At 36.3% G+C, this 27,049-nt stretch overlaps 1 protein-coding gene across 1 annotated transcript in view; it reads left to right on the top strand.

Moving 5' to 3' along the window:
* LRP1B (low density lipoprotein receptor-related protein 1B) overlaps positions 1 to 27,049 on the top strand; it is a 614,444-nt gene that overhangs the window by 568,398 nt on the left and 18,997 nt on the right. Inside the window, exons 83-86 of the mRNA XM_009319022.1 lie at positions 3,296 to 3,460; positions 13,635 to 13,796; positions 18,242 to 18,416; positions 19,026 to 19,130. Of these exons, the coding sequence (XP_009317297.1) occupies positions 3,296 to 3,460; positions 13,635 to 13,796; positions 18,242 to 18,416; positions 19,026 to 19,130 (607 nt within the window). The remainder of the gene's footprint in view (positions 1 to 3,295; positions 3,461 to 13,634; positions 13,797 to 18,241; positions 18,417 to 19,025; positions 19,131 to 27,049) is intronic.

Raw genomic sequence — 27,049 nt, 5'->3', positions numbered from 1 at the left:
CAAAGATGGAGAAAAAAAGCCATAAGTCCATTAATGTTTGTGTCAAAAGTCATATCAGGAAGTAAAACATAAGAAAAACTGCAAATCAAAGTTATTTGAGTCTTTATTAAAGATATATTAAGATTGAAATAGGCAAATCAAGGTAGCAGAAGACTAAATAACCAGGCTAGGAGAGAATGTATCAAATTACATGACCTGTAACCCTTTCCTTTCTTTCATGTTAGAGAGATCCAGTAGCTAGACTAGGAGGAGTATAACAAGTGAAATTATTTACTTCTGTCATTTCAGAAGTGAAAAGAGCAGCTGAGAGGTCTTTGAGTCCAGGTTCCAGCAAGCTCAGACCAGTATTGAATTGACTCCAGATTTAAACTTTTCTGATTTTTTTTTTTTTTTTTTAAACTTTGTTCCAGTAGTGGGTACTTACTAGAGCTGTTCCCGTCTCTTCTTTCAGAGGTCTTTATTCAGTAATTCAAATTAAGAATATTCAGCTTTTTGTAACAATTCTTCTGTGTTTCTCTCCTATATTCTTTTTCTTCCTGTCTTCTCCTACGGGACTGGGTTCTGCTCCTGCCTCCCACACAAAGGCATCTGATCCCCTTTTGTACTCGGTTGATGTGAATAAGCAAGAGTAATTTGATTCTTGTATTTACCTTCAGACAACAAAGCAGCAGCATTAAACCCCCTATATTGTTAAAGTCTAACATAGTATTTTAAAACTGGCTTATCCATTACATCTTTCAATGCTATTTCTTAGCTTATTTAAAGTCCAAAATTGTTGTAGTAACTTTTCTCTGTTTCACGTTAAATTTATGTTGAAACTCTTCAATTTAAAATGTTTTATGGAGAACAAAATCAGTAGCGAATTTGAATAATTCTATGATGATACAAAATATTACAACCTGTTATGTTTTTTCAGGAACCTTCTCAGTTGACCATTGCATAAAGTTATAACATATACTGCATTTTAAAAGTATAAGACATGAGTGTCCCGATCTTTGAAAGCCAATTGAATTAGAAAATCTTTACTGTGGGCAATTTTTTGCTCAGTATATTTTCCTGTAAATATGAAAGCATGTATTTCTTGGTGTGGTTAGGGTAACTTTCAAGTTTGTAGTTCATGTTTTATAGTTCTAAATATGTGTTTTGATACTCTATTTTTCTCTTGAATTCATAGTCTGTCTTAATTTCCTTTTTTTTTCAAATTTTATATCAATTCTGCGGAATTGCTCTAGAAGATATATATGTAACATGTTTTTAATGTGCTATCAGAAAGGTTCATAAAAATGAGCACTTTTCTGTACTTCAGTGTTATTTATTCCATTTTTACCAAGTTCCACTCTATAAACTCATGACTAATGATAAGTAAAAGAGATAAGATAAGCAAAATAAAAATAGACCTTCCCTCCGATAAGATATGCTACATTATCCATTTAAACAACTTCTGTAATGAGTAACTGAAGAATGGTTCATGGAACATCAAAGGATTTAATGAACCACCCAAATAAATACAACACTGAGGCATCCTCAAATTCCCAAATACAAAGTAGCTTCGTTACAGCAGATGTATATATCCAGGGTGGATACCGAAAAATTAAGAGCATGTGGTATTTCATATTTTTGTTGCAAACACCTGAAATAATGATGTGCCAGTCGGTCCCCCACAATAACTTTTAGATTTGTGGTCTAGTTTCAGCTTAGTTTGAGAGTCATGCAATTGCCTGAAAGATGATCAGTTCCCAGAAGCTTTGTTTAAGTAGGTTTGATCCCAGGTTACATGTCTGCACCATCTCAGCACCGGCCGTGAACGGAGGCAGCCAGACCCTGCCGAGGAGGGGCGCACATGGGCAGGAAAGAGAGACTTGGGTGCATCCAAAGAAAAGGCTGCTGCCTAAGCACAGTTATATTACTGAACTTTGCAGAGTCCGTGCTGGAGAGAACTATTCAGCTAGAGGATATCCATCATTCCTAAATTCTGCACTTACAATGCAATGTATTTCTTTAAACGTGAAAAAAAAGGAGTTGGTGTGCCTGTGTCACTCAATGTTAGACCTCAATAGGACAAATGGGAACCTTGACTCTTTTTCATTAGTTAAGTAAAACAGATTAATTCAGCAAAACATCTGCAGCTGGTGGATATATTACTGAAGAGTTCTCAGTGTTTGTGGTATCCCTCTTGTTAAAAGCCATGTAGGTTCAAATGCTGGATTAGTTAGGCAGCAGTCTGGCTTCGCAGGATTTGTTTTGCTGTGTGAGAAATGAAAGGTCTTACTGCTGAAAGCATGTTTTGGGCTGGAAAGGTGCTTGTCTGTTTCTTTAGGATTACAATTATTTGGATGTTTGAGCATGGTATGCGTGCTAGTCTATAATTGATTTATGCTGGTGTCATTGAATGATTTTACATCTTGTTCACTGAAATGAATAGAGATCTATTTTTCAAAGTATTTCCAAGACAGGAACAACTCTGATTGCAAAACAGCTTTATAGAAAGATTGAATCTGGCCTAATCAGAATTTGTGTCACCTCGTACCTCACCCCTAAGACAGTGGCACTACTGCCGTAAGGACTCGGTGAATGCAGAGCAGCAGGCAGTATCTCGTCTCAGTGATTTTACAGACTGAGCAGATGAGAAGAACAATAAATCAGAAAATATGGTTTAGGAGTAACAAGTTAGTGTGCAAACATCATTTTTTTATGAGGATTTAAAGGCTGAATGATTTTCTTTTAAATATTTTGGATAGGGTTTAGTTAAGAAGGTTGTTAGTTAATAGAGTGGAAGAGAGATCCAAAAAAATCAAATAGGAAAAGGCTGAAGTCACCAGAAGATGACTGGGAAGTCTTCTGAGATCCCCCAGGTGAAACCAACTTTCATTTTTTCATTTCTTAAACTAACTAAGAATGATAGTTTCAAGCAAGAACCCATACTGTCATTACTAACTTACGTCCTAAGGAGGTCAGCTTTCCTGTGGCATCATTTGGATGAAGCAAATCCAAATTTGGGGGCCAAGCACAGGCCCCCAGCTCGATACGGTACAAGCTCACAGCCCTGCTGTACAGGCTAGTGCAGCCCCCACCGACTCTGCAGCTCTCAGTGAGGGCTTACGGTCTCCCAAGTGTGTATTTTTTTTCTAGCACTGTGGACGCAGAAGTGATAGTTTACTGTCTCTATTTTGAAAAGTGTTTTCTTCCTCCTCATTGACAGGGACCTGTAGCTCTATTTAAGATGCAAGGTTCTGTTTTGCCAGTTACATGAAATGGGATTGTTGAAAACAACTCTGGGTGTGTGCTCTTGCTGCAGATGATGCCTGTAAATTAACCTGTGAAAATGGAGGAAAGTGCATTATAAATGAGAAAGGGGATCCCCGATGTCACTGCTGGCCAAGTTACTCCGGTGAAAGGTGTGAAACTAACCATTGCTACAATTACTGCCAGAATGGAGGAACCTGTGGAGCCTCTCTCCTTGGTAAATATTTCTGAGCAGCTGTATCTTACTATTGTACCTGCCTTAATATAAATGTTTGAATTTATTCCTTGTTTGTGATTTTTTTTTTCTCTTTTTAACTTATTTGCTTTGTCCATACTTAAACTATGTGCAATATAGCAGTATATACCATTCATATACTTTATAATCAATAGTGCTTTCCATTCACGTATCTCGCTGTTTTAACAGAATTAAGCTGCATCCCACAAAAGAATCATGGAAATAAGTATTCAATATAAAGACGCACATGTTGAGGTGTAGAAATGGAATTGTAAAGCGTAAGGTCCAGTCAGACTATGTCTGGAAGAACCCCACACATCTTGCTCTCTCTTTATCTCAGTTCTCCCTCTAAATTTTTAGGTGCATACACAGAGATACTTCCTTAAATTACAGAGTTGTGTGACCTCAATCTTTTACCTTTGTCTTACTGGAATTCACAAATTAGGCATTTTACTCATCTAATTCTCAGGAAGATTTGGTTGATCAGAATTCAGATCCTTTGTTTTCCTGAAGGAAATTTGAAATCACATCTCTTATCTTCAGGGAGATTATCCGATGTGTCAAAATGCGGGTATTTGGCAGTCGATCTTTGCCCCTAACACATAGGCTGTTGTAGCTTGTATAATGCAATTAGTGCTTGGGCTAGAGAGGGAAAGTGTGATAAGAAGTACTCTAAGACTTAATAGTTATGTGAGAAAGGAGAAGTTGAATTCTATTCTCTGCTCCGAGGAATATTTAAATATTGATTCAAAGTAGGATAGCTAGAGAAGAGTTTGCTGTCTCGTCTCTTTTCAGAAGCCTATCAGCTGCTGAAGATGGTGTGAATCATCTTCTCCTACGTGATGAAATGACCAACACCCTGGTCTCTGAAAGCAAAGTACAGTACCTGACTTTAGAAGAGGAGTTTGTGACTTTTGCACAAATGGAGAGAGCTCCCTGTAATGCAGAATTGTGTATCTTAGTCTCTGTGACAGAGGAGGCTTAGGTCTCAATGTTTTCCTCAGCACTCCTTACTAATTAACTTTAGCTTCTATAGTTTAGTAATTTAGCTTCACTTACTATGCTGGCTTCACTGGAGCCTCCTCTTATTTACTGAGATGTGGTGGCAAAAATCCAAGTGAATGCAAATCTAGCAGTGTGTTGTGTGCCAAACAGAGGATTTTTCGGTTCTGAGTACTCGAGGGTTAATAATCTTGCTCATAGTTAACATCACTAATAATGACTAAAATATTAGAAAATGAGAATACTTGAAGTTGATTAATTATACTTGAAACTGCTTCTAACAGCTGATGGAACTACTGACACAAATGATAAACAGAGTTTTTTCTCAATGTAGTGAGATCCATGCATGTTTAGTGAGGACATGCAAGTGAACAAAAGTAAGTCACGGGTGATTTAAATGACGTGCAGAACTTCCTTGTCATCTGAAGAGAGGATGTTTACCCCACATCTTTACACGTCTAGCATTTAATTGATACTTTTGTGGGTTTAAAAGGCTTCATAAAATTAATAACTCAGCTCCTAGAACTCAGCTCAGTTCTGAATCCTGCAGAGACCCCAGGGTTTTATTTAATCCTTTTCTTTTGGCAGTAGCCATAGGGCTCACTCACCTCCAGCAGCTCGTGTTTTCTTTACCAGGCAGGTAACACTTGCTGTGCTCACACAGCTATGCTATCGCCTGGATATTTATTTTTCCCCCCCTGCTAAATCCAGCCTCTGAAATCTCTCAGCCTTGCTGAAATGATTAGTGTTTGGTCACCAGTGAATAAAGGAGAGATATGAGCAGATTCTACAATATACTTCTCCTAAATTGTTAATTGTGGCCCCAGCTGCTACAGAGGGCCTGGAGATGCAGGCATTAGCCTTATTTCTGCTTGGTCTCAAACAGGATAATGTGCCTGCTCCAAAAATGCATCAGGAGAGCCAGCATGGATGTCACCACAGTCCACATTTCATTGTTCAATTGCCTGATTTTGGGGAATCTGGACCTTTAACTGCAACTGAAGTTTACTGTACCACACATGGCCAAAGTGTGCCAAGCCTTTACGAGCCAAGACCAACACAGAGCTGGTTCTGATGACTCTTACTGGGCATACCTGCTAACAGGAATATTCTTCTGCTGTGCTGTGTCCACTTTCCCAGTTTCATGGAATTTTTAATAATCGTATTTCAAGTTAAGCAGATTTCCTATCTGGCATTTCCAGTTCATGAGGGTAGCCATGCCTTGAAGCCTGTGCCATAACTTTCATGTGCAGGAGATGTGAAAAAATGACCATATATCTTTCTAAATCAAAGTGACTCCATCCAGCATTCCAGATAAAATTTTTGAATTGATCCACATGTCATCTTCCTTGCATGCCTAGCCCCTGGACCCTGTAAATATTCTATTAAGAAGAAATCTCTATTTCTTATCAGACTGTATTTCTTATCTATATCAGGCCATAAATTGTGTGTTACTGAAACAAATTAGCATGTCAGTGAGATGTCCCCTTATCCTAGTTCAATCTAATTCATGATATACTAAAGCCATTATGTATCTTAACAGAGGGAAGCTAAACTGGACGCCCCAAAAGCATTGAAACCTGTAATTAAGTCAACAAAGCTTAATTCCTCAAGTGTTTTTGCACCAACTGTTTCCTCTTTCCAGTCAAATATACCACTGTGCAAAGCACATCATTCAGTCATTGCATCAGTGAGTGCACATTTAGCTTCAGGGGCTGCACACACCATTCCCAATTTAGACTGAGCGCGTGAAATCCAGACCAGAGCAGCGTTCACTCACTTCCTCTCCTTCAAGGCAGAGTTGATCTGCTTTGTCAGGTTCATATGAGAGTCATTAGTGTATATGTAACTTTGTTCTTGCACATGTAGGAATATAAAGGTTCTTTATTACCAGGAATTGCTCTGTTTTTCCTTAATGGTTGTAAAATTTAAGCATTATATTGTGTCTAGATTTAAAATATTATGTCCTACCAGGTTGACCTGTCCGCTAGCAATAGGTACCTTGCACACTTTTTTTTTTTGGTAGAGAATTCTCTCGCATTTCTCGAAAATATAAAATTACTATTTTAAAATAAAGTCAGCTCAATGTCATCTTAATTTCTTCTGCTGTGCTATTGCTATCTGTACATACCACCTCCTGTACTACAATGCTCACGAGCACTTCCTCAAAAAGCAGCATCTATACTCTTGATCCATTATACACGTGGCTCATCAATCTGTCCTGCTAAACTGATGCAATCAAATTGCACGTATTTTCCCAATTTTCTATTTTTTTAAAATTTATTTTTGTTCAAAATGATGAAGCTTTTTCCTCTGGAAGTTGCAGAAGCCATATGTGTGCGAGTGCCAATCCAAATCCTATCTGCAAAATATAAATGACCTGTGATAATTTCAGCTTGCTTGACTCTGTCTTTCTTAGAAGCTCTGATTGCCCCTACCAATTCTCGTATATTATCCAACTCAAACAGCTTTAATGAGTGTCCTTCTACACGCGTGCCCTTTTTGAAGGCTTAGGGACTGCCAGTAAATTTAGCCTCACAGGGAGATGAGCTTCTGCAGAGTCCTTGCTGCTGGGAGGCTTCCCTAGGAGTCAGGGAATTTCCTTACTGTTGGCTTCTGGCTCAAAAACCGAGGAAGAGAGATCCTAAACCAAACCTTTCGTCATGTTCTGATATAAATAAAATGATGCAGCACATTAAATACTCTTCTAGTGAATGTGTGTGTTCTAGTGAATGTGTAAATCCTGTTCTCTTTCACCACCTAATATGTAATAGTAATGTGAGAACTAATTAAGTAAATTGCAGAGTATTACTCATTTTTTAAAACATGATTGTGCTAAATCTTTGCTGGATGTGTTAAGTTGTAGAACCTCATTATCTGCACACAAATGTTAATTTGTTAAACAAATCCCACTGGCAATTCAGGGATTATTCACTGTTGGTTTATTTACTGCTAAGCCCTTTGGCAAATTCCTATGTGAACATTATATAGCTAGAGATTGGGGCCGCTTTAATTAAAATTTATAAGTTTATGACAGTCGTATTGAACTACAATAATTGAACAAAGAAAATGTCATCAGTTAATTAAAAGTACACATCTGAGATGTGTAATTAAAAGTTTGGGTATAATAATGAACACTTTCCAGTAAGCCAAATTAATGGGAATTTGGAAAAAAATTAAATGTTACCATAAAAGTGCACTTCCTTTCTCCTTACAGTTTAAAGTAAAAATGTTGGAGCAATAATTCACTAAATGTCTTGAACACATTAACTAGATCTAACTAGTTCACAGATTTAGATAAATACATATTTGTACTATACTTACAGTAGGAAGAGTATGTCTAACCATGTAAAATTGTGATGTTTGTATCAAAATGAGTAAAAAATTATGTCTCTCCACTAAATGAAAATTGATGAAATATTCTCCAAAAAAAAATATATAAAGTAGATATTATTTTATATCCTATTTTATAAGCAGAACAGGTTGATTTTGGGACACGGTGGTGCATACTGAAAACACTGTCAGGGAAGAACCTGTTTACTTTGCTAACGTCATATCAGTCCCAGTAGTCTCAACGGGGTTCTACATCATCTTGTCACCAGGACAGGGACTGTGGGAAGGGGCGAGGGCTGGTATTTAGCTGGATGTTGAGGCTGTCTGGTCTGTCTGATCTGGTGCACAGCTGATCTGAGGGTCCCAACAGAACCACCACAACCAGCCTTGGTAAGAGCAGCCTTTGAGACTACTCTAATATATTTAGAGATTGTTCTTTTCTCCCTTTCTTTCACAACATGGAGAGAATGTATATCTGTTGGGATTGATCCCAATCAGCTCACCTACTAATTATGTACAGTAATACAGCTTCTCTCCATCACTATTGGTTCAGTAAAGCTAATTACAGTTCATCAGCCACACAGAAATGAATTATTGTGATTCCGACAGACTGCTGATAACTACTCCAGAAGACATGATAATACTTTACAGCAGGCTGGTGTAGTGCCACATTGTTTTCTTTAATAGTGACAGCAAGTGAAATATGTAAATTAAATGTGCATTTTTCACACATAACAATTTACACACAGACGTTGCTGGTAGTGAATTTACCATTGTCTGGAAGAAATAAATAATCTATGTCTCGGTGCAGGTATTCATCTGGATGATCTCGTTTTTTGAAATTTTTAGAAAGCTTACAAAAATAGCTCTATTTCCCTAAAATATATTTTTTTTAATTGCAAAATACCTTATGTGGGTCATACAAAATACGTAATATTTCTCTGTTGTTTAGGCAATAGCATGAATCAAAGGTGATCTCCTTAGAGTTCTGTTCATTACAAAATAAATGTAAATAGGAGTTTAAGATATATGAGTAGATTCCCAAAAGAAATCACCTAGATATTACAGAGACAGTGCACTAAAATATTTATTAGCTGCTTTTGAAGATGATTTGAAAAGTTATTTGCTATTATATAGCAAATTAAATTGGCAAACTAGGAGTAACTTGCCTCTGTCATCAAAACCTCGTTGAACATTGTAGGATTTTGATCCCTATCATCATCTTATGGATTATTTTTCTTTGTAAGAAAGGGGGAAACTGCATTTCATCTTCACGCCAAAAACGTCACACATTTTGTTCATGTCCTACTGCCAAAAATAACTTCATATGTCCTAGGCTCACCATAAAGTATTCTCCTTTAATTTACTAAATTCTGTACAAAACATTTGAAAAAATGTGAGATTTTTATGTTTGTTTCAAGTTCTATCAGTTCTAGGATTAAGATAAAAAGTTCTGTAAATTATTATTCTTATTTTTTTGAGAGAGGCTACATAGAGAATCTTCAGAGAATAGTGACTTTCAAGTACATTGTTTCCCCAGAGAAGTTTGATTGTTATTTTTGTTACTTGTTTTATATGTCTTACGCGGGACTCTTTAATGTATTCTCTGCAATTCATTTCTTTAGAATTGTTATTTAGAATTATTTTAAATACAGAATACTCTCTCAATATAGCACTACCTGCATTGTGTTTCTACTTGCGTATACATATAGTGAGAAACTCAGTGTATGCAAGAATTGGATTAGAGATAGTAAATAGCAAAGTGCATGCACTTTCATTGTAAATCACTGAGAGTGGAGAAATCCTGGACCAAAAAAAAGGTGTGCTTCTTGCTTTCTCAATATTATTACCGTGGTTTTGAAATTGGAACATTTACCCATGCAATGCTGAGAATGTGCTGCCACCTTGTCTTCCTTCACACTCTGACGAACAACACTTTTCAACATAGGTAATAGAAACAGGAAACTTTTCTTGGGATTATTACGTTACAGAAGAGACTGAAGAGGATAGTTGAAAGCTAGGATGCTAATCTGTAATAGGCAGAGGAAAAGAAGACAGTATTCGCAGACAGTAAATCCAGTTGAGGATTGCACTGAAGGAGGAAGAGCTCAAAACAGGGAAAATTTTTTTGTGTTTTCTTTCAGAAAATTATTTTTGCCATTTTTGCATAAAATACACCAAAAGATGGTTATCTGAATTTGAAGCAGTTAGCATTCCATAAACCACTTTCCTTATTAATATTTTTCTGTGTTGTGAACATTTCTGTGGTGGTGGAGGTTGGGAATTAAGAGACAATTTTACTTCTGTCTCTCTGTAGCTCTAATCCTGAAACTTCACGACCAGTGTAAATGCTGAAGTTCTCTGTGCATGAGGTTACCCTGCAATGTTTGTTAGTTAGGATATGTGACATCTTGGTGAACATGACTATTTCCTTTGCAAACATAAATCAATATTCTGATTCTATGATACAAAACCTTATGGCATTGTTTGTCATTGTTTAATACTGTGGTTTTATTAAACTGTTCTTGGAACCATTTTGTATCAGAAATAATTTGTGAGAATAAGGCAGATTAAAATGTCATTATTAGTATTATTTTAGATGCCAACAGTCTGTGTATAAAAAGGAAATGAACTATTAATGTTACTAAAAGTCATGTTAAATTGAGTGACAAAAATGGGGTTTAGGCTATACTGTATTAAATTTTCATATAACTGTCAGCAGTTTGGCATATTTATCAGCCTACATTAGCAAAGAATAGAATAATCTTTTCTACAAACTAGGAAAATACCATTGCCCCATCATTTTAAAAAATAGAGGAGTATTAATAATAAAAACTGGTTTCAGACCTCCAGATCTATGTTCTATCACTATTTTATTTTAACATTTTTATTGAAACACTGATTCAGATGAAGGATTATGTGAAACCCCCTGGCTTAGGGGGAGAAATTTAAATACAAGTGTATACATGGGGAAAAACAAAAAGAGTCTGTGCTAACATCTGAGTTCAACATCTTTGATTTAATGTTTAGATCACAGGGGACGGATATGAATAGCCGGGCTGATGCATATTAAACTAGTTGGAGCTATTTTTAAGTCAATGCTTTTGTTCCTGCTGTACTCATTAGAGGAAGAGACTAACTGATCTCATGGTCTTTAGGATGATTTGCAAAACACTTTAAATTAGCATAGCTTAAAATAGAAAAAGAGAAAAGAATTACATGAAGGGTTTCATGTAAGAAGAATAAGAAGTAAGTGAAGGAAAAAGAATAAATAAATCATTCTGCATGAATCAGAGAAAGTAGAAAAAATGAGGGCACTTGCATTGAAAAATTCTCCAACAAATATGATATTAAGTGATTACATAGTATCAAAATAAAGGCAGACCAGAAGAAAACTAGAATTGTGGGGTTTATGGAATATTTAGTTTAATCTACGTTACTTTAATGAGACAGCCAACTGAATAAAGAAGGAAAAAAAAAAAAGGTAAGAAGGGTTGCACATTTCAGAGTTTTAGATGCAGCTGTGGTAAAGGACATCAGGAGGCAAACGTGAAAGTAGTTGTGGATACCTACACCAGACATCGTATTAAAATGAGGAAACAATGAATGAGACAAAAGACAGCAAGGAAGGGACCTAGTCACAATGAGTCAGTACATCAGGCAGCGGTAAGGATTTCCTGGTAGATCAGTATGAAGATGAGAGATAATTATTGTGGAAAAGTAACCCTTAAATGTTATTTCATTTGACTACTTAGGATTTTGGCTCTTCTGTACGTTTTAAACAAAGTCAGGCCCAAGTCAAGTATAGCTTCTTTTGTGTGCTCACTAACCCACCCCTCCATGAAGTAGGATTTTTTTTATACGTAAGAAGTTTGTTTCTGTCCTATGGCATTGTGTGAAGTTTTTCAAATGTAAATGCAGGGATAACTGGAGTTTCTCATCACTAATGTATTTCCCTGACTTTCTCTGATCTCTTTTGGATTCCGCAGTCATATCATTACCTTGATTGGGATGTCAATAATAGAATCTAATAGGCTATTTTTCCTGTTTATGCCTGCAATTCCAGTCCAAAGGGCTTCTGCATCACACATACAGTACATTATGTAGTTAACTTGCTAATCTGATTGACTGTAACACTTCTTAACACGTAGCTCTATTCCATCACCGGCAAAGACTAGATATCAAGGAAATGCATATTAACTTTACAGCAGCCCGTTAGTTGCCTTCCTTCTCCAAATTTGCCATAAACAATTATATTGATGTTCCCATTCAAGACTAGACATTTCGGTTCTCCCATCTTAATTCTTGGAGTTTTACCATTTATGTAAAGCACATGTGTTACTGTTTTGGTTTTCTGTAGTCTACTTAGGAGGCATCCCTTTTTTTCTGCCTGATACCTATTTACTCTTTGACTGTTGCTAGCCTATGCACGGTCCTTTACTCAGGGATACGGTATTTTTGTGACTTTACTGGAAGGGATGAGCCTTTGCCTGTCAGCTATCCCCTACTCTGCAGTGACCCAGTTAAGCTCTTGATTGTACTTGCCAGCAGGTTGGGTTCTTTATGATTCAAATGAAGACCATCCTGTCTGCCCCTTTATTTCCAAAGTGTCCTCAGGTCCTGATTAATCTTAATCTCTTTCCTTACCCATCTCGGAAGCCAGGAATAAGAAGAGTGTTAAACTTGGTCTGTTTTCCCTAAGTTTAAGAAAACCCTAAAGGTTGAATGAAAGAAAAGGGAAGGAGGGTGGGGGAAAAATAATGTTTTGTAAGAGATAAACAAGAATGAGAATAGATGATTAGGAAGTGAGAAGGGAGATGGCTAGTTGGACACATCAGGTCATTTACTTGAAGAGAAGATTACAATGAGATATAAAAGCAAAGTCAGGAAACTGAAGAACATTTATGGGATCTAGAAGCTTGTTTTAAAGAAGATAAGCCTTAAGAATAGTGTCAGGGAAAAGTGGAAGAGTTTAATAAAACAGTGGAATTGTGACAAAGCTATAAATCCTTTAAACATGAGATTTAGATAAGGGGGGTGAAAAAGGGAAAATTACAATAGGGAAGAATCATAGGAGGAAAACGCATCAGGTTTTAAACACTATTTTAAAACCCTTTAAAAAGAAGCTATAGACTAGGAGTTCATTTTGTGCAAGTATTCATCCCTAGGTGTTCACTACTTTTCAGACATTGCATATTGACTTTACAGACACCTTTGGTCTGATGCAAGACAGCAATTTTTATGTTACAGGATTTATTACACGAGAAGGATAGGATAACAAAACAGGCACAGATTTTTGTGTTTTAGTAAAAATTGTTATGTAAAGTTGGCTATTAGCGCATTAGTAAATATTTGTATATTCATGTGACTCTATGTAAAGGTTTGTGGATTTGAGAATAACGGAGTGTATTCTGAAGAAGCATCGATGTTGATTATACAAACATTTATCCTCTGCAACTGGAGGAACCCAGCCTGGCAGGATAATTTGAAGAGCTTAGTCATATCTTAAATTCCTACTTAAGACCGTCTTTTAAAATAATTCCCGAATAAAGAGTCAATGACCATACATGCACAAGTGTAAAATGCATAGATGCAGTTTTTGAGGTGTCCATATCTTACAGTGCTGACTTGCTTTTTAAAAAGTTCTGAATTCGAGCAATGTTTGCAAAGGCCTGTTTTATTAGTGTCTAGAGAAACGTAGTTAGGCTTATACATTAAAACTTGCTACTGTTATGATAAATGTATCTGTCTTTAAAGTGCTGATTATTATTTTAATGCGTATTTATTTTTATCATAAAACAGTTTTCTTTGTTTTGAATAGGGAGGCCTACCTGCAACTGTGCGCTGGGTTTTACAGGACCAAACTGCAATCAGACAGTCTGTGATCATTTTTGCCAAAATGGAGGAACCTGCAGTGTCACTGCTGGGAACCAACCCTTTTGCAACTGCTTGCCTGAGTACACAGGAGACAGATGTCAGTACTGTAAGTAATATTCACAAACTCTTAAATCTGGATTTATGCTACTCTTAAATCTGGATTTATAATAAAAGTTCTACAAATTGGAAGTTTGACGTTATTTGAGTCATTTTTCTATGACACGCATTGGTAAACTTAGCTCCAAAATGATTCATACTGCTAAGGGAATGGTATCTGATGTATTCAAGTGACCTTTGAACATATTTCCACAATATCCATCTACATGTGTAGGAGAAGAAAAAGTTTTTTTAGGAATGATTTATTTTAGTATTTTCATAAATGGATACGTACAATGGCGCTGTACAAGACAGCTGACTTTATCAATAGAAATGAGATAACTGTGTTCAATTTTTCTACTTCAGCTTCTCATATTTGTTATCTTATACTGGTGGAATACCTAAACATAGCAAATTGACGTAGTTGGGTAAAGAATTTCTCTGATATCCTTTATCTTCGCAGACCATCACTTGTGTCTCCAACTGTTACTTTACCTTTCGTTTTTATTTCTAACTCCAGTAACCAGCATATCAAATTTTGAGTTTCACGCCTCTATATTCCTTAATCTTGCTCAGTCTAAGACCACCTTCAGTATGGATTCTGCCCCCTCCTAGTGTTGAAAATCAGGATTTCTAAGTATTACTCTTGTTTAATTCTCAGGACTTGGGTTCTATCCTCTGCATCTGAAGTTCTCCATAGTTTGCCTTTCCACTGACCCATCGGTCTGTTCTCATTGAGATACTGTTTTCCAAAGGTTTCCATGCCTTTAGAAAGGCACTTCTCGCTTTTTAGAACTTTCTCTAAATTTTTACTTCTTTTACAGAGGAAAGGGGAAAGAAGATTATCAACCTATAGGCCTTGTCTTCCTTCTCCATTTATCTTTCTTTCCTTTCCATGCTTTCTCTTAGCATAGGTCACCGTTATCTGTTTTCCAGTGACTCAAGACATTTGAACATAGTCTTGAATTTCTTCTTTTGATCACTCATTTCAAAATTACAGTTTGTCTTCCTCATGTCTCTTCAACATGATGACTTACTAGCAACCCTAACCTAAACCTGATTTTTTTTCTGAGGTCAGAATTTGTTTTTTTTAATCTCCTTTTTTCTACTCCTGCTTTACTTTGACTATAACACTCTAAAATAGAGGACTGTCATAGTGCTTGTTATAGAATAGAACATTAACTGTGAAAGCCATCATCTCTTTTGTACATAATTCAGTGAATTTGCTGAAGAAGGCTAGATTTAAACAAAATGGAAGGGAAATTAGCTGTTATAAAGGTCTGGTTTAGAATTGTCTACAAGATACAAAAAGTATTTAGTTTTAGTGAAAGGTCTGTCAAACAAGCAAAGGGTTAGTGTGTATCTGAAATAGGATTTGTACTGAAGTAAACTGAATGTATTTCCAGTTGGAAGACTGTGAAATAAATTGAAACCTTTGAATGGAAAACCAGCAGTAATTGTGATTCTCTCCTACTTGGTATTAAACAAACTGCATGGATCCACAAATAACTATCTGCAAATACAACTGGGTATTTGAAAACAGCATAGTACATAAATCATGCACAGACAGACACACAGATTAAGAAAAAATATTTACTTGAGGCTTACCCAAAACCAAACAAATTATTTCTAGCTGAATGCTTCTGCAAACATCTTCTTTTTTTTTTTTTTTTTCCCCCCTTCCCTTTTTAAGAATTAATTTAAATGTAAATTTAGGGGTACTTTTTAAACAGTGCTTATTATCAGATTTGGATTGTCTGCTGACACTTTGGAAAAATGCCACAATACAGAGACTCGAACACATTATGAAATACAAAATAAAATTAAGCTTTTGTTTATTTAAACCTTAATACTTTTAGGAAAAAGAGAGTCTTACAGTCTTTTAGAGTATTTGTTTTGTGGCCAATAACAGTTCTATGAAATTGTACAGATTTACAGTTAATGTGTATATAAATCACATCTATGATTTTTTGCTTTATTCACACATATGTATGTTTTTTGCTTTATTAATCACATTCACTTTATATGCATGTTGGAATATATTAATATAGCGTTATTGCAAAGATTGGTTGCCTCTAAGATATCTTTCTCAGTCTTTCTATGATGTGATTGAAACTAGTTCATATGCAAAGGGTGATACATGAATGTGCATAGGTATTTTACTCATGCTCCCAGGCTGAAAATATTATTAGTGTTTTTTATGGCAGGGAGAAGACATTTACTTGCAGTATTGCCAGATTGCAAAGACCTTATTTTCCTCATGCTTATCGTCTCCAATTACCCAATGCAGAGTTTCTCCTGTGATTAGTTCACATAAGGGCTAATAACCAAAATGTGTGCTCCGTGTCAAGGCACTGGCACTGCTGAAATAAATATAAGTGAATAAATTTACATAGAATTCTACTAACATTGTGCATGTTATTATATGCACATGAGTTTGATGGATTTGATATAACTCCCTATTTTAAATTCCTGAAATAAGACATACAGACTAGTTAAAGTTCATTTCTTGTATCATTTAAGGCCCAAACAACCTAAAAAAATAAAAAACGTTTCCACGCAGTTACAATCATTCAAAGTGGATATAGTGATCTCACAAGCTGTTACTTTCCCTGAAACTGAAATTCCTTTCTGTAGGGGGGCGGGGAAGAATTATTTTTGTGTCATTTCAGTCCAAATGTAGCGTACACATTTTAGATAGAGCAGCAGATTAAAGGTGTTTGTGACTACAATCAATACTAAAAAACAACAATTGTTTTAGAGTATGAACTTCCTATTCCCAGGGTTTGGGGGCTTTTTTTGTCCTAATGTACAAGGAAACATTTCCCCCTTGCAATGCTTTTTTCATAAAATGTCTCTCAATATTAGCTTTCAAACTACAGTACTTTTTGTTCAAAAAAGAGCCCTCCTGCTGCAAATTACCATTCTGTACCTTGAATTAGGGAACAGCAAACAATGAACTACTACATTTAGTGTCTTTTAAGCCTCTCTGGTTGCTCAGTAGTGATTCCAAAAGAAGATGAGTCTACAGCCTGCATAGGTAGGTGGAGACATACAATGAACAATCAGACAGAAATAACTGCTCCAACAGTCATGCTTAGCAGAACTCTTCCAGCATGGTGAGTACCAATGGCATGGCAGTCAGTACATACTTCTCTGAGAGGGGGAAAGACTGAGGACAGAGAAGCATAAGCAACGTTTCCCACTTTATGAGATAGCCTCACAAATCATCCATCCTGAATATGTTCAGTAAAATATATCAATTTTAGTAGTCTCCAGTTTGCTGCGTACAGCGTGTCCCCAGTCAAATGGCAGCTTGAGAGTTTACGCTCCCAGACTCAAGGCTGAGGTTGCCATTTGGCCAAGGTTTCATTCTCTAGTGAACAGCTTGATAATGCCCTACTTCTAGTGGCTACTGACTCACCCTTAGCCATACCCTGAGCTTCAAAGGGCTTGAATTTTTTAGTTTTGTCAGAAAGGTAATATTTTATTAATATGGACCAGGTTAACTTTAAGCTAATACAGATGTATAGTTCGGAATTGACATATCAGGAACACCACCAAAAGTGCAACGCAACGTTAACTACACAGAACTGGAGAAAGTATTAGAAACAGAGAGAAATAGAGACTTTGAATGATTCGGCCCCATTAAGGAGCTTAAATGACAACTTAAAAAAAAAAAAAAACCCGCAGCAAAAGAAAGTTGTCACTTTGCTACTACATAAATAAAAATGAACTGAAATGTTAAGATACCAGTATATTGTAGCTCTGGAAGTTTCTTCAGTTAGGCAACTTGGTTTTTTACGGGATATGAAAAAACATGAGGCAGTTACTGGCGTTTCTAAAGAGCTAAAGAATTCACTACTTGAAATCTCAGTCCTGCTGGCATTTAAGCAGTTAAATAAGATAATGGGATCTTGCACGGTCTATAAAGATAAGCATGTATGTAGTTTTTTGTAGAACTTACGTCTTTATATATTATTATTAGAACTTCATGAAATTTTAATATGTGGATAAATGAAAATAAAAATTATTTCAAAATACTATTTCCATTTAAGTTTAGCATAATGCTGTTAATGGTATTGTGAATGTGTCAGAAGACTCTTATTCAGCCAGTGTCCCATTAAATACATTAACATTGCTCTGCTTTTCTCATCAGTAGTTTTTATATTATGTGGGATGATGCCACAAATGGTTAGACATCTAGAAGGAGAAAAAAAAAAAAACTCTCTTATGAGTTTATCCTTCTATTTCACTTCTCAACACTACGTCATTAATATATTATGTATCTGTTTATGGGATATTCTTGATTCTTGTAGTTGCCAGTAAGCCACCAGCTTCATTCATCATTTTGTTTTTATTATAGTACTTTTTAAAACATAGAAAAGTAAGGTATTATTTTTTCTGTGATACTCCTTAATGTCTTTTAGTAATTAGCTTTCATGTTGCTTGCAGATGTTTGCCACCATTATTGCGTGAATTCTGAATCATGTACTATTTCTGATGATGGAAGTGTAGAATGTGTCTGTCCAGTACGATTTGAAGGTCCAAAATGTGAAGTGGACAAGTGTATCAGATGTCATGGGGGGCACTGCATAATAAACAAGGACAGTAATGACATAGTATGCAAGTAAGTGGGGGGGGCAGTTATGGTCAAAATTATATATATTTATAGCAATTATATTGCAGTGTCTCTTACGCAGTGGCTAGCCCCTGAACCAGTCACATCAGAACAGTTCCTTTGTGTGGCTCCTGCCCACACAAAACCCACTGGCTCCTGCCTTTTTAGACCAACTTTTAGAGCACTCCTCACTGGGGGAAGCATAATGTAGCAGGAGACTGAATGGGTCTTCATTTGGAAAAACTGGAATATTTAATAAAGTTAACAGTCAAGTTTTACCACACTGTTGAAATTTGGTCTTTTTGCAGTATCTGTGACAGTGATAGAGACATATTGTATACTAATGAAAGCGTATGTAGTAGGATGTGCTGCTATATTGCCGAGTGATTATTTTGTATAATAACAGTTTATTTTGATAAAAGGAAAGATTGAAAATATTTTGTGTAAAAAGCTCACTGCCTGTGCTAGCTTTTCAAGGTGGAAACCTAGAATTCGTGCAATTGGTAGATCTTGTACATATTATAAAATCAATATTTTAACATATAGATAATTATAAGGGAATTGACCAGATTTAATAAAATACTGATTGCTATTTGTATTTTTTCTTAACTATGACAGTTGCACTAATGGAAAGATTGCCTCTACCTGTCAGTTATGTGATGGCTACTGTTACAACGGTGGTACATGTCAACTGGACCCAGAGACAAATATACCTGTCTGTCTGTGAGTATCCTGCATTGTACAGATAATTAAAATATCTGTGTGCTAGCAAATAATAAAATTATGATGCATGTGTCTGTATTTTTGATCTCTCTAGGATGTATAATGTGCTGGTTGCAGTCGTAACTTACAGTGCTTTTTCTAGCTATTTCTGTAACCCAATACTTTGCCTACCTTTTTGCAATATGGGTATTGAAAGATAGAAATAAGGTATGTATAGTGAATGCATATAGATACAAAGATGTATCTTTTGAGCCTTCTGATAATTTCAGGCCAGATCTAAAGCCTATTAAGGCATTTGTTCCGGAATGGAATCAGGAGGTACAGGATGGTTGATCTCCCCTGCTTCTCAAAGGTGGATTAAGTCTTTTCTCCTATAAAGATGGTCAGAGGTGGGGGTGATAAGCTCCTCCTGATGGATAGAGAATAGGAAGAGCAATATTAGTGTTTATTTCCTTTAAGGGTCTGAGGATATGCTCATGTATCTCACATTTCTGCCCTACCCTTCACACTGCCCACAGTAGCTTGGCTGTTCTGTGGTGAGATTGCTCTCTCCCTCCTGCACCATGGTTGAGAGAATAATTCAGGATGCTTTCCTTAAGCCCAGACATCAAATACCAAAGGAAATGCGATTCTGTAGTCTAGATGGTGAAGTACTGTCTTAAGAGGAAGAAAAGCCTGAGTTCTAGTCCTTTCTTGAGAGCTATGGTGTATCTTCTTTTTCAGCTGCTAAATATAAAATACAGAAGTAGTCACTGTAGCAAGAAATTAATTTCTTTCCTGCTCTCAGTTACACTGAGCTACCTAGTCATACTCCTTGTTTTTTTACTTTTGCCTAATAAACAATCGGATCTTTTCTGCACTGCTGAAAAGCTTCATTGTGGAATAGTCTTCCACTTCTCAGAACAACCTGGAGGTCAGAGCATCCTCCAGGAACAGATGAGGTGTTGGAAGAGAGAATTGGACTCGAGTGTCTCATTTCCAGGGTGACATAAGTAAGTAGTTGTCCAAAGGGATCTGGCGTTACGGCTTTGTAAATACGGATACAGCCATCCCTTCATTTTGTTGATGTGTATGAGGTAGGTGATCTTCAAAGAGAGTGCCTGTTCTGTTCAGGCTCTCAAGGAAGTTACATAGAGAAATGCCTAGAGTTGGTAGTCTGACCAGCGTAAGAGACAGACCAACTTTTCCTCCCTGTGAGAGCTCAAGCACTTCTGAATGTGCAAAGGGGCAAAACCGTAGTTGCTGTACTAGTGAAAAGAAGTTGTCAATAGGTGTTTTCAGCTTTGGGGTTAGAGACGGTGGGATGCAGTTCTGCATGGTAGTCCTTATTCAGCTGAAAATGCTTTAAGTGCCTGTGTCTCTTTTTCATTATTATTTTGATCCAGCCCTTTTTACGTGTTATTTGTATCTCTTTAAATGTCTTTGGTTGAGGACTAGAGAGACTCATAAATCTCAGCAAAAGGAGACTATCACAGCTATAGTATGTAAGGCCCAAATACGATGATTATGTCCGGTGATTCATTTGCTTAAATACCTAGAATGGCTATTGTGGAAGCTTGTGATTCTTCCTTTCTTTTTCCTTATAAAACTGGCTTATTCTTTTTCAAATTCAAATGGAACACCATAGCATCTCAAGGAAAACAAGTTTCATACATTAATTTGTGTATGGATTTACAATACATAAATGCTGCAGCATATGCCAACACTGTTAGCAATGCTAAGAACAGAGTCATGAAGACTTTTAAGGCCGTTGCACTCTGGATCGATCAATACAAATGTATAGTACATTTGACAATAATACTTTGTTAAGAACGTTAGATTCCTGAACCCATCAGTTAGTATAGGCCCATTGTTTTAAAACTGTTTGATCAACACTGGTGAGCAAACTTTTCAGTATAGTCAGATTGGACCTTCCATGAAAAACAGCGAATTAATTTTTTTTTTTAGTCTGTGGGTGTGTGCCTGTGTATGTGCGTGTGTCTTGCCATCATTATATATAATGCGTTTAAAATCTGTTCAGCAAAAGGTAGAATATTTATATAGGTCTATTTTACTGAAATTCTGCAGATGCTCTGTGGGGTTTAAAAGTCAGCGCTGTGACCAGAAAGTGAACCCTTGTGATTACTACTGTCAGAATGAGGGAATTTGCACTTTAACTGCGTTTAATGAACCAAGATGCAAGTAGGTTTAACCTTCCACTTAATGCTGCACATTCTGTGACATCATTTCAGGCCACAGTTCATTGGTTCAAGTCATGCACATTCACATACATTTCACAATATATACTTAATCTGGGGGCTCGTTTCTATAATACACACTTACCCTTTGATAGTTGCACCAATGAGTATATTTAAACATACTTTTGAAGTATCTATATCGTTGGAGGAAGAAATAAAAAGCTTTATTTTTAATAAGTGAGTTGAAAATACTGGAAATGCCGCTTGGCTTTTATTGTTCATATTTTGAGATATTTTACCAAGTTAATCCTACACAGCATAAAGTTTAGCAAACAGTGACATTGCACGTGTTCTGTAGTCCAAACCTGACTTCCTATTTCTTAGCTGTGCGGGGAAAGGAACAGAAGAGCTATTTAGGAACCACTTCAGGAGCTAAGCTTGTATTCATAAGTCTCATTGTTAACTTTATAGAAATAATGCTGTAAAACAGAAACTATTAAATAAAACTATGTGAGCTATATCATAACTTTGACTTCTTCTCTGATAAAAAAATTATAAAATACATTTGTATGCTGTATTTCTCTGAAGGATTTTAGGTCTGTTTCTTAGAGAGAAAATTTTAATCCGCATGAGGGAAAGAAACAACCTTAGTCTTTGAAAATGCTGTAAGGCAGACATACACAGAGATATGGAATACCAGTCAGATGAACATAGCTTTACTCAACAATTGTGATGCAGAAGTCAGAATTGAAATCACGAGCCAAAGACCTAGACTTGGGATAAAATATGAAACTCCAACAGCTTTAATCTTATCTCATCTAAATGTATGGTTTATGAAAACATAAAATGCTGTGGGGACATTCTGTGGTTGTCTGGTGGGTAGCAATGACAGTGACTAGGTATGGCGAATAATCTAATTTTCTTGAAAAATATGATTGCAATTCCTTTGTCAGTGTTCTCAAGCAATGAAACTCTATGACTTGAGCTATCATAAATCCATTGGAAAGTAGATTAGTCTTCTAACTACCACTTCTTAAACTTTGAAGAGTATGGAGTGGGTCTGTTGATCAGCGTTTGTGTGGGACATGGTTGCTTGGAACAGTTTGTATCTCCCTGTGTTGTACATAAGTGCATCATTCACTTCACATTCAGAATAGAAGTATAGATAGACCTAGTCTTCCTATTGTCTCTTCGGACTGATTGTTGGGTTAGTATGGCCACCACTGCCTGTGTCTAGAAATTGTTGAGACAATCTTCTAAATTGGTTCTTTTTTTACAAAGCCAAGGTGGCTTAGAGGAAAGGGAAGAGAAGCAAGTAGAAGTTGTTTAATGGAGTTGAAGACAGTTGCAGTTACAGAGAGGAAGAAGTGTAACTCCATATGTCTCAGTTCTCCTTGCCAACCTCAGTTCAAGCTCCAATTGTTCCCAATATCTTGTATTTTTCTGGCGCCAAATTAGTTCTTAACTGGAGCTTATTTATAATTTTACCAACCTGATACTGGCAAGTAAAATACCTCAGGGAAGGAATGAAGTAATCCCATGCTTCATGAGAGTCATTGTGTCAGTGGAGTCCCAAAGATTTTCTCTGTAAGTTCTGCTCTGTTGTTAGGGAAAATGGTTTATCCCTCCAACCTGCGTGTCTGGCCACACATATGACAGTATGACATCTGTCTCTGGTCTCTAAGAGGCACTTATCTAAGGGCTAACATTTTTCTTAACCAGTCTCCAATTCATGGGTGGGTGATTTTTAGAAGAAATAGGAAATGACTGGGTTTATTGTCGTTCAGCAAGAACTCCTCTCTCTCTCACAGCCAAATCAGTTGAGAATGCAAACTTTGTATGTAATCAAGCCCTTATTATCATTCCGTAAAGACAACAGAGAATAACATTTATCTGTTCTAAAGGGCAATCCTAAAGCCATAATTACACAGCGGAACTATAAGCCTATAGGGAACATACTCTCCTTTTACCAACCTGTACTGTTAGGGTACATTTTTATTTTATCTTCCTATCTCAAGTTTTTTTTAAACCTGAATGCAGTAAATCTTACATGCATATTGGAAATAGAAGTTGTACTTTTCACCTAACCAGTTCAGGAATGAAGTAAGGCCTCACTGAGGCTGCATGTAAGCCACCAAAAAAGGAAGGTTTTGTGAAGCTGGTCTCCAGTTTCAATGAACGCGCTGTCAGGTTCTAAGAGATACAGAATATACTGTGATATCTCTTTGGATATAAGGTCCTATGCAATCTACATTATTAATTCTTAGCATTATTTTTAGGAGTATAAAGAACATTCTTCCCCCCCCCCATTATTGTCCTTCTTGCGCAATAACAAAGGTTGCGAGAGAACTTAATACCAGAATGTTAAAATTTGAGGTACTCACCTTTTCTGAAATATGTACCACTGAGGGTGTCTTTTAAAGAAGTATTATCTTACATATAGTTACTATCTTTCTAGTATTCACATGCTAAATTTTTTAAGGATATCTTTAGTTCTACTCACTAATGGGTTGGGATGTGTGTGATGTCTATAACACTAGAAGCATGAGAGATATGTCTGAATTGCTCCAGTGACTTCACAAACCCATTGAAAACAGAATGAACAGGAGATCAGATTCAGATGGGAAATAATCAAGGAATGCTTCTTCTATTTATTTCACAAACTGTCAGTTCCATCTGTTCTATCAGTCTGTCTTTTCTTTTAATAATTAACTTTATTTGCCTCTCTGTTTCCTTCTCACTAATTACCTAACTGCGTATACATTCATGCAAGAGAAGCAAGGTTTAGGGAGAGATTATATGTTGTTATTATACCAGTGAAGACAGTTGGAAAAAGATTAAAACTTTCAAGTGCACAAGATTGTTATTGGTTGTTACATAGGCAGTGCTCTATCAATTTCTTTAGTACAGAATATTTCCCTCTCTCACCTTTGTTTCTTTTATACCTTCACTGTAACTATAGGTTGCTATAATTCCATCTTTTTATTTGTATTACTATTATTATTTGCATCCGTATGTAGATGTGGTCTATTTGTATTATTATTATTAGCATCTGCATGTGATCAAATCATAATCCCCTTACACTACACTAGGCATTATAGAAATATAATGAAGGATAGTTTCTGTTACAAGTTTACAATGAAAACCACTAGAAGATATAAATCATATTGATCCTTAACCAAAGCCAACTAAATTTAAAGACAGTTTTAAAATGCTCTAATGAGCTTTTGCACAATGCTGCATGACTGTGGCTGACGACGTTAAGGTGAAACAAGTAAGATTAATATTATCCTGGCTAATTAAGAGGATAGGAATTAATTCCTTCTTAGGTTACTTTCTGCATAGAGGTGTGTGCAATTCTTTGTATCTACAGTTTAGAGCCTCTGTTTCCTACATGTCATCAGAAAGCTAAATTTTTTAAGGATATCTTTAGTTCTACTCACTAATGGGTTGGGATGTGTGTGATGTCTATAACACTAGAAGCATGAGAGATATGTCTGAATTGCTCCAGTGACTTCACAAACCCATTGAAAACAGAATGAACAGGAGATCAGATTCAGATGGGAAATAATCAAGGAATGCTTCTTCTATTTATTTCACAAACTGTCAGTTCCATCTGTTCTATCAGTCTGTCTTTTCTTTTAATAATTAACTTTATTTGCCTCTCTGTTTCCTTCTCACTAATTACCTAACTGCGTATACATTCATGCAAGAGAAGCAAGGTTTAGGGAGAGATTATATGTTGTTATTATACCAGTGAAGACAGTTGGAAAAAGATTAAAACTTTCAAGTGCACAAGATCGTTATTGGTTGTTACATAGGCAGTGCTCTATCAATTTCTTTAGTACAGAATATTTCCCTCTCTCACCTTTGTTTCTTTTATACCTTCACTGTAACTATAGGTTGCTATAATTCCATCTTTTTATTTGTATTACTATTATTATTTGCATCCGTATGTAGATGTGGTCTATTTGTATTATTATTATTAGCATCTGCATGTGATCAAATCATAATCCCCTTACACTAGGCATTATAGAAATATAATGAAGGATAGTTTCTGTTACAAGTTTACAATGAAAACCACTAGAAGATATAAATCATATTGATCCTTAACCAAAGCCAACTAAATTTAAAGACAGTTTTAAAATGCTCTAATGAGCTTTTGCACAATGCTGCATGACTGTGGCTGACGACGTTAAGGTGAAACAAGTAAGATTAATATTATCCTGCCTAATTAAGAGGATAGGAATTAATTCCTTCTTAGGTTACTTTCTGCATAGAGGTGTGTGCAATTCTTTGTATCTACAGTTTAGAGCCTCTGTTTCCTACATGTCATCAGAAACAGAGAGAGAAATTCAGAGGACAATGTACAGCATTAAATTAGTTGCCTGTGGCTAGATGTGTTGACTGTTCAGAGGGCTTCAGGTTGTATGTGTTGTATTTCTACATTAGAACAAACATAATTTCTTCTATAATGAAGAATAAGTCCGGATAGTTTAATTGCTTGCAGTAAGCAGACGCATGACCTTGAGAGCAAACTGGAGAAATCAGTGGTCTTTCAGATTAATTAAAAGGTACATACCATACAGGAGCTTGAAAGAAAGCATAACTTTGGTAGCAGAAGAAACTGAAAAGTGAAGTGTGGAGAAAGAATAAATTACTTCATTTCTAAACTGAGAATTTTGGTGGAGTAATATGTTAAAGAAAATAGCGAACAAATGGGGAGAGAACAAGTTGTGAAATTTCTTAAAAGTGATAACAAGAAGCTTGAACGTGGAAGTGGAGAAGTGGATAAATAAAAAAAAAAAAAAATCCTGCAGGAGTGAAATAAACAAGAGAGATGTCCTTGCCAGCTTTATTTCCAGTAGGCTGGAGAGAGACACTGTGTGTGTGTGTCTGTGTGTGTGTGTACACATGCGTGTGCTCATGTGTGCGTATGTTTATGTCACGAAAATTGGAAAGAAAAGAGTGCATTGTTCTTGATGGAGGAACTTCCCTCCAGCTCATATTCCTGTGATGCTATACCTCCCTCTTGAAATTTTTCGTGTTGAGAAATACTCAAATATAAACAGATTTTACGTAAGTATATGTATGACTTGTACAAATACTGTAAGTTGTAAGCCCATGCAAGTTCATAAGTAAATGTAAAACTCATAACGACGGCAGACCTGTGTTCAAAAAAAGGTTAAGATACACCCATAGTCCAGTTGTGGACAAGAACAAGACTGCACCGTGCAATCCCCTGACTGGCATTTTCTGAAGGTTGAGTAGAAAAAGCTACTGCAGTCTAGAACAATTGCAGCATTGAGAAGACTGCACAAGAGTAGAAGCCAGTTGTAACCATGACAGGCAGTCTAAGTCAGAGAAAAGAAAATTTTATCAAGTATCTTGCAATAAATGTTTTCCATATGATATCCTGGGGTATATTTAATGAGTTACCCAATTACAATTGGAATTTCACAGTATTATGCTAGTTCCTTCACAGAATCATAGACTCATAGAATAGTTTGGGTTGGAAGGGACCACTAAAGGTCATCTAGTCCAACCCCCCTGCTGTGGGCAGGGACATCTTCAACTGCATCAGGTTGCTCAGAGCCCCTTCCAACCTGACCTCGAATGTTTCCAGGGATGGGGCATCCACCACCTCTCTGGGCAACCTGGGCCAGCGTTTCACCACCCTCAGTGTAAAAAAATTTCTTCCTTCTATCTAGTCTAAATCTACCCCCCTTTAGTTTCAAGCCA

This window comes from Pygoscelis adeliae, unplaced genomic scaffold, assembly GCF_000699105.1.
Source record: "Pygoscelis adeliae isolate BGI_AS28 unplaced genomic scaffold, ASM69910v1 Scaffold222, whole genome shotgun sequence".
In the NCBI taxonomy this organism is placed as follows: Eukaryota; Metazoa; Chordata; class Aves; order Sphenisciformes; family Spheniscidae; genus Pygoscelis; species Pygoscelis adeliae.
Note: the sequence above shows the minus strand (reverse complement) of the source record. Positions and strands in the feature narration are given on the sequence as shown.